We start from the raw sequence: 12,820 nt of genomic DNA on the forward strand, positions 1-12,820 counted from the left end.
TTCGCACACCACCAGTAATACATATCAAAAAGGAACAACTTTATTGAAAGCATAATTAAAAACAGTTAAAACCAGTGCAAACAACAGCTGCCTCCACCCATATATAAAGCCTAAACATAACTGCAAATACTGCAGACCTGGCGCCAAACTGATGGAGAATTATACACAATATATATGTACTGGGATACAATGCACAAAGTCCGAACCTGCTACTGGGCAAGGGTACATCCACAAACAAGGAACGTCACAATGTAATAGAGATGATAAATAAATGGTCCTTAGTAACCCCGTTTAGCCAGGAGGTAGGCACACATTAAGGATCAAAGCATAATAAAGATGAAGCCACCCATATCACCTCTATAAAGAGGCAAAAGCCCCAAGCACTACCATGAAGAAAGATATCCCAGACAAGGCAAAGTACGGCCCAGACACCCAATAGTCACCTGAAATGGAGAGGGTTAAAAATAGCAACCAGGCAATGTCACAGGCCCGGGAGGCAGCTGAGCCCAACGCGTATCGCGGCAAGAAGAGGCCGCTTCGTCAGGGGAAATGCTTACCTTCACAAGTGTACTCCTTTTATAGTAACCTGCAGCTGTCACCAGACGCCGGCGTGTGCACCGCCACAGACCGGAAACCGGAAGACCGGTATATACAAGCGCAGAGCAGAACGCAGCTGCGCGATAGACCTAGTGAGCATGAAGTGGGCAGACGTCTCTGCCCAATTGGATCGAATGCGCACGCGCCGGCAAACGAGCCAGCGGTCCGCATTAGAAACCAAGGAGGAAGATGCGCACACCCCGGTAATGTAGCCGGCGGTCCGCATTAACCTCCAAAGGGAAAGCGATGCCAGAGCAGGGGCAAGGGGCTGTCAGGGTCACAGTAGAGGGACACACAGATATTATATCGCAAAGACATAACTAGAACAGCGGACCAATTGCCTCCATCCAAGCACACAGAAACTAAGAATAATAACACACATAAATATATTAACAAAAAAAAAAAAAAAAAAAAAAAATAATAAAATTAATAATAAAACATAATAACTGACAACACACATACTCAGATAGGGCTAGCTATCCCAAAGTAGGGATTTAGCCGCTGATACAATGAATATCTTGACCGCTCTTGTCATGTCCGCTGTTTTAGGATGGAGCACCCACTGAGTCATGAAGGCATGGGTCCAATTCCTCATCCTACAGTAATCTATGATCCAGTATCCAGACCCCCTGATGGAAACGAAAAGCAACTCCAATAAAAAAAATTTTTTATATAAACCCCCCAGAAAAAACAACAACAATTTAGCCCAGGAAGCCCGTAAATAGCAAGTCCTCATTTATCCCCTGAGGTGCTGTGGAATGAAGGGAATAAATCCACCTTGATTCAGTTTGTAGCAGTCTTTTGTGTAGAGAACCACCTCTGCCCGAGTTCCTGATATGTTCCAAACCAATTATCTTGATGTTAGCACAACTGCCCCTATGTTGTAGAAGAAAGTGAGAGGCGACCGTGCTGAGCGTCTTGCCCTTCCGTTTGTCCACTGCTGCCGTATTGATGGTAGAAAGATGACTTTGAATCCTGCGTCGTAGTTCTTGCGAAGTCTGGCCTACGTAGATGCAAGGACATGGACAAATCAAGGCATAGACAACATTGGTCGTTTTGCAGTTTATGTAGGCCTTCAATTTATGTTGTGTTTGATCAACCGGGTCACAAAAAACATCACGCGTAGGATGCATAAACTGGCAAATGCTACAGTCACCACACGGAAAGGACCCCCTGATAATTACCCCGCGATTTAATCTCTGTGTTGGCCTCCTATAGTGGCTCTGCGTGAGTATGTCCTTAAAGTTTGGTGCCCTCCTGGCCGTGATTAATGGCCGAGTACTGATGACTTGAGATGTTTGTGTGTCAGAAGTTAAAATTCTCCAATGATTGTTGAGAATCCTACTCACCTCAGACCAACGGGTATGATAGCCCGTAATAAATCGTATAAGGCCATCAGGTTTCCTTTTCCTAGCAACCAATAGTGAATCCTGCGACTGTTGATTAGCCCTCTGGAATGCACGAGATATACACTTCTTGGGATAATTCCTGTTCTTGAATCTGCTCGTAAGATCCTGAGCCTCTCTCCTAAAATCCACATCCCGAGTGCAATTACACCTGGCTCTGAGAAATTGGCCAGTCGGCACTCCATTCCTCGTGTGCCCAGGGTGAAAACTCCGATAATCCAAAAGTCCATTAGCCGCAGTGGGCTTGCGGTAAAGACATGTTGAGAGTGTGCCATCTTGACACCCAATCTCCAAATCCAGAAAATTGACTGAAATGGAAGAAAATTGATAGGTCAAAAAAACATTGATGGAATTGTTATTAAGAAGGTCCATAAATTGACATAGCTCCTCAGATGAACCTGACCAAATGAAAAAAACATCATCAATGAAGCGTGACCACTGTCGCACCCTATTCCTAAAGTAATCAGAAGCAAAAACAATAGTAGCCTCCCACCACCCTAAAAAAAGATTTGCGAACGAGGGGGCACATCGTGCCCCCATCGCCACACCAGATGTCTGTAAATAATATACCCTATCAAATAAGAAAAAATTGTGCCTTAACGCAAAATCAAGTAAATCAATAATGAAGGAATCATGTAATCTATCGGAGTTTACCTGTAGATCCAGAAAGAATAGAACCGCTTGCATGCCGTCGTCATGATCAATATTGGAATATAACGACTCAACGTCGCATGTGACCAAAAGGTCACCCGGATTCAGCCGAACCCCTTTGTGCATACTGATGAAGTGAGAAGAATCCCTGATATATGAAGGGAGTGTGGTGACCAAAGGCTGTAGAAAGAAGTCTATATAAGAACATGCCTTTTCACATAGACTCCCAATGCTGGAAACTATTGGGCGACCTGGAGGCTTGCTGGTGCATTTATGAACTTTGGGTAGCATATAAAAAGTCGGCGTAATAGGTTGATCTACCCAAATGAAATTCCGCTCATGTACATTTATGATACCCAGCTCAAAGGTTCTGTCCAGCAATGCTCTCAATTTGCTGGAATAGACCCCTGTCGGATCCGAAGGCAACCTACGATAAAAGCGCACATTCTCCAGCTGTCTACGAGCCTCCTCCACATACATCTGGTGGGGCCATAGAATGATGTTACCCCCCTTATCCGCCTCTCTGATTATAAAGTCCTGATTATCTCGCAGGCCATAAAGAGCCTTACGCTCTTGGTTGGTAAGATTAACACCCATATGAGGCCGGCTGGATAATGCCTCAATGTCCTGCTTGATGATGTAGCGGTCTCGCAAGACTACGAAGTCATCTCCTGTCATTGGCGCAATACATTACTGGGACCGGAGCATCGCGAGGAGCGGGAAAGGCGCCAGAAGGTGAGAATATAATGATTTTTATATATATTTTTTTTAATTATCTTTAACATTAGATCTTTTTACTATTGATGCTGCATAGGCATCTCTCTCCCTCTCTCCATCTGCCACAAAAAACTGGGAAAACTTAATGACTCGAGTATAAGCCTAGGGTGGGAAATGCAGCAGCTACCGGTAAATGTCAAAAGTAAAAATAGATACCAATAAAAGTAAAATTAATTGAGACATCAGTAGGTTGTGTTTTTGAATATCCATATTGAATCAGGAGCCCCATATAATGCTCCATAAAGTTTATGATGGGCCCCATAAGATGCTCCATATTAAAATATGCCCCATATAATCCTGCATAAAGGTTAATAATGGCCCCATAAGATGCTCCATACAGACACTTGCCCCATTTGCTGTTGCTGCGATTAAAAAAAAAAAAAAAAAATCACATACTCCCCTCTCCGTCGCTCAGACCCCCGACACTTTCAATATTCACCTGCTCCACGTTCCGGCGCCGCCCCATCTTCAGCATCTTTTGCACTGACGTTCAGGTAGAGGGCGTGCACTAACCACGTCACCGCACCCTCTGACCTGAGCGTCACAGGTTACGCAGCGCTCCCCCTCCCCATTATACTCACCTGGCGCGGTGCAGTCCCTGCACGTCTGTTCCCCGGCGCTGCAGCTTCTTCCTGTATTGAGCGGTCACCGTTACCGCTCATTACAGTAATGAATATGTGGCTCCGCCCCTATGGGAGGAGGAGCCGCATATTTATTACTGTAATGAGCAGTACCATGTGACCGCTCAGCACAGGAAGAAGCTGGGGCGTCGGGGAGCCAGGGACCTGCAGGCACCATGCCAGGAGCAGGTGAGTATAATTAGACAGCCCTCGCACCCCCTCCCCTGCCGACCCCTGGGTATGACTAGAGTATAAGCCGAGAGGGGGACTTTCAGCCTAAACAAATGGGCTGAAAATCTCGGCTTACATTCGAGTATATACGATATATATATATATATATATATATATATATATATATATATATATATATATATATATATATATATATATATCAGACGTGCTCTGATGAGGTGTTATCTCAGCATGCTCATCTGCTGACCGAGTGTTTGTGGCTTGCTCGAATAATATGTTCGAGTCCCTGCGGCTGCATGTATCACCGCTGTGCGACAACCTCATGGAGTCGTTTTCTAAGCGTTTGTGCAGACACATGCACATTTGTGGCCTCCTGGAGGTCATTTTGCAGGGCTCTGGCAGTGCTTCTCCTATTTCTCCTTGCACAAAGGCTGAGGTAGCGGTCCTGCTGCTGGGTTGCCCTCCTACGGCCCCCTCCATGTCTCCTGGTGTACTGGCCTGTCTCCTGGTAGTGCCTCCAGCCTCTGGACACTACGCTGGCAGACACAGCAAACCTTGTTGCCACAGCTCGCATTGATGTGCCATCCTGGATGAACTGCACTACCTGAACCACTTGTGTGGCTTGTAGAGTCCGTCTCGTACTACCACGAGTGTGAAAGCACAACCAACATTCAAAAGTGACCAAAACATCAGCCAGAAAGCATTGGTACTGAGATGTGGTCTGTGGTCCCCACCTGCAGAACCACTCCTTTATTGAGTGTGTCTTGATAATTGCAGATAATTTCCATCTGTTGTCCATTCTATTTGCATAACAGCATGTGAAATTGATTGTCAAACAGTGTTGCTTCCTAAGTGGACAGTGTGATTTCACAGAAGTTTGATTTACTTGGAGTTATGTTCTGTTGTTTTAGTGTTCCCTTTATTTTTTTAGTCAAATCTTAAACAGAGTAAATTAAAATACATTTTCCATTTTTCTTCAGTTGGACCAAGACTACTTCGATATGTCCTCAAGGTTACTGTGCAGGCGGTTCAGCTCTTTTGGGAGCTTTTGAAGATGGATGCCCCATACTTTATCCTTCTTCAGGTATGGAGGGGAATACATTTAGCTGGAATGTTTGGAATTTTTTCACTCCTGTCTTTCTGGACTACAGACTGTAGGAGAGGTCAAATGGATGAGAATAACACATCCAACGCAGGGATTCTGTCTGCAGACATTTGCTATGTAGTAAGAGAGTAGCATTATGTAGGGGCAGAGACCTTGATTCTAGTAATGCATTAATTACTGGGCTGTGATGCTTTTTCAATAAAGTTAGTACTTTGCAGGAGATTCGCTACAGTACTAGGTGTCTTGTGCCTACTAGTCCACTGCTCTGTATAACCCCGCCCCCACCACTGATTGGCAGATTTCTGTGTAAACTGTACATTGACAGCTGCTAATCAGTCTTGGGGGCGGAGTTATACAGAGCAGTTGACCAGGAGTCATGAGACACTCAATCCTGTAGTGATAATCTCCTGTTGATTAAACACTAATTTTATTGAAACAGCAGCGAACATCCCAGTAAATGATGTATCACTGGAATCAGGCTCTCTGCTCCTACATCACACTTCTCTCAGACTACATAGCAAAAACCTGGTGACAGAATCCCTTTAAAAGGGACCTGTCATAGGAATGATCATGTTAAACTGGCGAAATCATGAAATAGTAGCTGCAGAGAGTAAAGCGTTTTTATTGCTTCATTTCTTAGATAGTAATTACTGACGAGCGCAAGAGCTATTTATTCGTTTGCCTATGGAGCTTGGGTATGCACTGAGTATCGCGGGTGCTCGAGTGACATGTTCAAGTCCCCGCTGCCGCATGTTTAGCGGCTGTTAGACAGTACAAAACATGCTGGGATTGTCTGGGAAACGCGGCATGTTTTGTGGCTAACAGCGCAAAACATGCGGCGCGGGGACTCGAACATGTCACTCGAGCACCCGCGATACTCCATGCAAACGGGAGTAACGAGCACTTGCTGTCATCATTAATAGTAATGCTTCTATGATCATTTCCCCTTCAATCCTAGGAGCGTTAGCAGACGCTCATCTCTGGGAGTGTTTTTTTATCTCTTTTCTCCTGCAGGATGTTGACCAATCATAAGCCGGGAGCATTATACAAGAGAAAAAAAAAAGATAGCGGACGATGGCAAAGAAACGCTCGCATTTTCCTGAAACGGCTTCACCAGAGAAAAGCCGGCGGGTGTGCAGGCGTCTGAAAGCTTCAGCTTATTAAGGGGTTCAAGTATCAAGCAGAGCTAACAGTGGCTACAAACATCTCCTCGCTCTGTCCCACCAACTAGTACACGAAGCTCACGGATGTCACATCTTCCTATTCCCAGTGATGGCGCAGCAGTGGATTCCTGCCAGATTACAGCTTGTAATTGGGGGGCACAGTCAGACACACTGTGATCAGATTAAAATTGCAGGATACGTCTAATTAAAAGGGATTGTCTGAACACAACTAACAAGGACGGTGACATGACTTGGTACTTTCTATATGGGTTCATTCTTTTTCTGTTTGTAAAATCTGAGACTTTTGTTTGTCTTCTTTAAGGTAGAATCCTCCAGGATTACCAGCCATAGCAGTAACATGGCTCTTTTGTCTTCTGAGAAGATGTCACCTGATAATTGACTGGCATAACTATGGATACTCTATTATGAGTCTCACCAGTGGACCTAGACATCCAGTTGTACGCGTTGCAAAATGGTTCGTATATGTGTAAGATTTAATACTAAAAATGAGCTATATTGGGAATACTTATGTCCTGGATATTACAGTGCATTTGTTATAGGCTAGGCCATCTCACCTGATGAAGCAGCCACCATCTGTCTCATCCAGGCAAAATATCAAAGAAGAGGTATAGGCCAGTGGCGGGATCTTCACCAACACAGTTGTAGTCAAAAAATATTGTCACCTTTGAATATTGGGTACACCATGTGAAATGTCTCCTGATATAGTGTTTAGATTAATACTGTGATGACCCCTCACCTCGCCACCCCACCCGACTTCACTGTTACATCGGAGGGATCACACTGTATGATCTCCTCACTTGCACTAATATGATGTTCCGTACCCCACGGAGACACGTAAGATCAGTTTGTCAGAGTTTTACACAGAAACCCCCTGTAAATAAACAAATTCACCCAAGTGAATTAATGTCCACCATCAAATATAAAACCAATGTCAAAAGTGAACATAAGGCAATAATCACAATAAAGTATAAAAATATAATTTTATTACAGAAAATATAACAAAAAAATACAAAAAAAGAAAAAGAAAACAACCAGTAATACTACAGCATATAAAGGATATACCGAATGAGGAGACCAGATCCATATAAAAAATATATATACTAGAAAAATAATATATAACCCTCCAAGGTGCAAAAAATGGATGACAAAACAAATGGACAATCCATCTCAGTAAAGTGCATATGCTTTTATAATAAATAGTCTAATCTAGACAAAAAGTGCATAAAACCTCTGGAGCAATACTAGTGCCAGTGTGAAGATGATCTGTGACCCTCAAGGACTCCGACTCCAACGTACGTTTCGCCTAAGTTGCTTTTTCAAGGAGTGAAGAGGAAGTGGAAATGGAGTGTGTTTTATACATAGCCCACACCAATCAGATGGTGTAAAGGGGATCATGTGAGCAATATAGATTGAAAAAACTTAATAATCCTTACTAAAAACATATGGAATATAATGTTTCACTCATTCGTGGCCATCCTAGAACAATATACACATAGTACATCATGAAATTAGATAAAAACAAGGCACAATATGCGGCAGAACCGGAAGTGACATATCTTAATAGAAATTAACATAAATAAACATATAACCACAGACTTTACATATAAGAGCAAATATGTAATCAAAAACAACCGATCGCATTAGACAGTGCAGCGCTATAAATATAATAAGATAACAAAACACTAGAGCGCGTCATACAGCGAAAACCGGAAGTGACATATCATACATCAATTACCATATGTAAACAGTGGTGGAAAAAATATCATAAAGCAGCGAGAAATATAGACTAAATGCTGCCGATCCAATAGAGGGGCACAGCGCCACGAACCCGCAAGTGACACACAGACCCCGGGTAGCGACCGCCAAACCGGAAGTGACGTTCCGCTGTGCACATAAACACAGCGGAGCTGGCGCGATCACATAAGGCATAATGCGGTAACCTGGCAACCTAAGGAGGAGCGCACACCGTAAGTATGACCCGCCCCCCCGAAGGTGACAGAGCGCTATGGACCCTCCCACAATACAGTGCCCTGATTAAAAAATCACTAATATAAAGAAGGTAAGTGAAAAAAGGGGCAATAATCAATTAATCAAACAAGACACAACAATATAAATACTGGATTCATATTTGATCAAGCCCACAAGCGGAACCATCAGACCGCTAGTGAACCGTCAACAGAATCTGTACCTAACATAATGTAATAAAATAACTACCCCCCTACAGAAAAATAATAAAAATAATAATAAAAATAAATAAATAAATATAAACAGTGCAGTGAAACACGCGTGCGAACGAGTGAATAAAAAATAGAAAAAAGGTCATATTTTATTTAAAAGACAAAAACAGCATAATGATTCCATCCAATGTCCCAGCCTGATATAGATACTGAAAAAGACCTAAGGATTAAAAACAGAAAGAGAAAAAATAATTAAAAACTACAAATAAGCACTAAAAGACATCTGTTCATTAAGGCCATGGGGTGCCAGGGTATTCAACCTGTAAATCCACTTGGCTTCAATTTGGGCCAACCTTTTCTTAATGTCACCACCTCTCGTGTTCAATAGAATATGGTCAATCCCTCTCACCCTCAATAAAGAACTATCGCACTGATGATGCAACCTAAAATGCTTAGGCAGAGTTTTGAGAGATTCAATGTCAATAGCCATTTGAGCTGCTTTGATATCTAACACATGCTCCCTGACTCTTCTTCTAAATTCCCTGGAGGTTAGACCGATGTACTTGAGTTCACAGGGACAGCTGGCGCAGTAAATAACAGCAGTGGTCGTACACGTGATGGGATAAAGGATGTATATTTTATTCCCATCAGCATTGGAGAATACAGTACATCTTTCGACATTAGGGCACGCTACACAGGAGCCACAAGGGCGACAGCCCCATTTAGGGCCCCGTGAACCAAAAGGATTGTCATTCTTTTTATTCACATAATGACTATGTACTAACGCATCCTTTATATTTGGTGACCTTCTGTAAGTAACGGATGGTTTGGATGGCAGATATTGTGCAAGGGTAGGATCCAACTGTAAAACCTTCCAGTGTTTAGATAATACAGTGGGGCAAAAAAGTATTTAGTCAGTCAGCAATAGTGCAAGTTCCACCACTTAAAAAGATGAGAGGCGTCTGTAATTTACATCATAGGTAGACCTCAACTATGGGAGACAAACTGAGAAAAAAAAATCCAGAAAATCACATTGTCTGTTTTTTTAACATTTTATTTGCATATTATGGTGGAAAATAAGTATTTGGTCAGAAACAAAATTTCATCTCAATACTTTGTAATATATCCTTTGTTGGCAATGACAGAGGTCAAACGTTTTCTGTAAGTCTTCACAAGGTTGCCACACACTGTTGTTGGTATGTTGGCCCATTCCTCCATGCAGATCTTCTCTAGATCAGTGATGTTTTTGGCTTTTCGCTTGGCAACACGGACTTTCAACTCCCTCCAAAGGTTTTCTATAGGGTTGAGATCTGGAGACTGGCTAGGCCACTCCAGGACCTTGAAATGCTTCTTACGAAGCCACTCCTTCGTTGCCCTGGCGGTGTGCTTTGGATCATTGTCATGTTGAAAGACCCAGCCACGTTTCATCTTCAATGCCCTTGCTGATGGAAGGAGGTTTGCACTCAAAATCTCACGATACATGGCCCCATTCATTCTTTCATGTACCCGGATCAGTCGTCCTGGCCCCTTTGCAGAGAAACAGCCGCAAAGCATGATGTTTCCACCACCATGCTTTACAGTAGGTATGGTGTTTGATGGATGCAACTCGGTATTCTTTTTCCTCCAAACACGACAAGTTGTGTTTCTACCAAACAGTTCCAGTTTGGTTTCATCAGACCATAGGACATTCTCCCAAAACTCCTCTGGATCATCCAAATGCTCTCTAGCAAACTTCAGACGGGCCCGGACATGTACTGGCTTAAGCAGTGGGACACGTCTGGCACTGCAGGATCTGAGTCCATGGTGGCGTAGTGTGTTACTTATGGTAGGCCTTGTTACATTGGTCCCAGCTCTCTGCAGTTCATTCACTAGGTCCCCCCGCGTGGTTCTGGGATTTTTGCTCACCGTTCTTGTGATCATTCTGACCCCACGGGGTGGGATTTTGCGTGGAGCCCCAGATCGAGGGAGATTATCAGTCGTCTTGTATGTCTTCCATTTTCTAATTATTGCTCCCACTGTTGATTTCTTCACTCCAAGCTGGTTGGCTATTGCAGATTCAGTCTTCCCAGCCTGGTGCAGGGCTACAATTTTGTTTCTGGTGTCCTTTGACAGATCTTTGGTCTTCACCATAGTGGAGTTTGGAGTCAGACTGTTTGAGGGTGTGCACAGGTGTCTTTTTATACTGATAACAAGTTTAAACAGGTGCCATTACTACAGGTAATGAGTGGAGGAAAGAGGAGACTCTTAAAGAAGAAGTTACAGGTCTGTGAGAGCCAGAAATCTTGATTGTTTGTTTCTGACCAAATACTTATTTTCCACCATAATATGCAAATAAAATGATTAAAAAACAGACAATGTGATTTTCTGGATTTTTTTTTCTCAGTTTGTCTCCCATAGTTGAGGTCTACCTATGATGTAAATTACAGACGCCTCTCATCTTTTTAAGTGGTGGAACTTGCACTATTGCTGACTGACTAAATACTTTTTTGCCCCACTGTATATCCCTCACCTCATACCATCTACAATTGAAAGTCTGGATATACCGTACCTTGTCATCAATCTCATTTTCCAATCTCTGCTTGTTCAGTGCCTGAGAACGATCAGTACATTTTGCTCGCCAATATGCCCGTTTAATGCATTGTGACGAGTATCCTCTCTCAGCAAATCTTGCACTCAAGTCTCTACTCTGTTTTTCAAAAGAAAGTTCATCTGAACATATACGTCGCATTCGCAGAAACTGTCCCACGGGTATGCCTTTAATAAGGCTTTGTTGATGTGATGAAGAAAAGTGAAGAAGACTATTGGTAGAAGTCGGTTTCCGGAACACATCTGTGTGTATAAATCCAAGTTCATCAACTCCCATCAGAATGTCCAAAAACTCCATATTAGATCTTCCTGCTTTATATGTCAGACGTAAGTTCAAGTTGTTGTCATTCAATCTGTAGTTCATCAGAAGAACCCTGCCAAATGAACACAATATCATCAATGTATCTTCCCCAGTATTGCACTCTATCAACCAAGGGGAGAGGTTCAGTGATAAAAATCTTCCTCTCCCACAGCCCCTCACCTCGCCACCCCACCCGACTTCACTGTTACATCGGAGGGATCACACTGTATGATCTCCTCACTTGCACTAATATGATGTTCCGTACCCCATGGAGACACGTAAGATCAGTTTGTCAGAGTTTTACACAGAAACCCCCTGTCCACACTGGCCCAGGGAGGCACAGCGAGTGACAGAAGGTTGTCCACGCAGCCTCTGATATGGCACCACACTTGCTCACAACCCTGACAGGCTGAGAGGCCCCTTTCACTAGCACCAGTGAAACAAAGCGTTGCCAGCCTGGTAGGACTGCCACCAGTTCCTCGTTAGATATAAGCCCGGTCCGTTAACAGGATTATATCGAGCTAGAAACCAGCCCCAGTAGCATGTGAAGTTAAAACGGAGACCACGGACTGGTGGATCGAGATAAGAGCATCCCAAGATTCAATTGTATATTTAATCACCTTAAGGCCACACTAGACAAAACCCTATGTACACAATGGATATACATAGAAATCGTATAAGAAAAGAAGGCACCACGCCGAAACGCGCGTTGGGGTGGGTGGAACTACAGGGTCTCAGGTAATCCCTCAGGCACATGTTTTTTACTTTGATGGTCTTTGCACTGCGCTTTTGTCTCCTATTGTGGTGGTCTGCCTTTGGGATCCTCCTTGTGCTCTCAGTGTGGACTCACTTTTGGATATACTTTCCATATATATTACACTGGCTTATCTTTTAGCACAATGTACTTGCACTTTTGAGCTGACCCTTTTGTTTACAATTGTCTATTTGGCCTGTGGTTTGGTTTCCCTGCCTGCTAACTGTGGTTCCACCAACTTGGTTTACCACTGTCATTTCCCTGTTATTTTTTATGTTTTTTTACATCATGTCTCATTGTTATTTTAGTAAAGTTTTTTTTACTTTTAGTACTCTGGTTTTTGCTAATACTTTTTTCTTATATGATTTCAATTATTCTTGCACTGAACCTGTATATACACTTCCTTACACCCCCATAATAGGTTTTTGTATACAATGGATATACATATACGATATTCAAATATGCAAATA

General features: G+C 43.0%; 1 protein-coding gene across 1 annotated transcript in view; it reads left to right on the forward strand.

The window, feature by feature from the left end:
* The window catches only part of ALG1 (ALG1 chitobiosyldiphosphodolichol beta-mannosyltransferase), a 49,235-nt gene that overhangs the window by 5,284 nt on the left and 31,131 nt on the right, over window positions 1-12,820 (forward strand). Inside the window, exons 3-4 of the mRNA XM_069733964.1 lie at window positions 5,224-5,327; window positions 6,838-6,986. Of these exons, the coding sequence (XP_069590065.1) occupies window positions 5,224-5,327; window positions 6,838-6,986 (253 nt within the window). The remainder of the gene's footprint in view (window positions 1-5,223; window positions 5,328-6,837; window positions 6,987-12,820) is intronic.

This window comes from Ranitomeya imitator, chromosome 7, assembly GCF_032444005.1.
Source record: "Ranitomeya imitator isolate aRanImi1 chromosome 7, aRanImi1.pri, whole genome shotgun sequence".
In the NCBI taxonomy this organism is placed as follows: domain Eukaryota; kingdom Metazoa; phylum Chordata; class Amphibia; order Anura; family Dendrobatidae; genus Ranitomeya; species Ranitomeya imitator.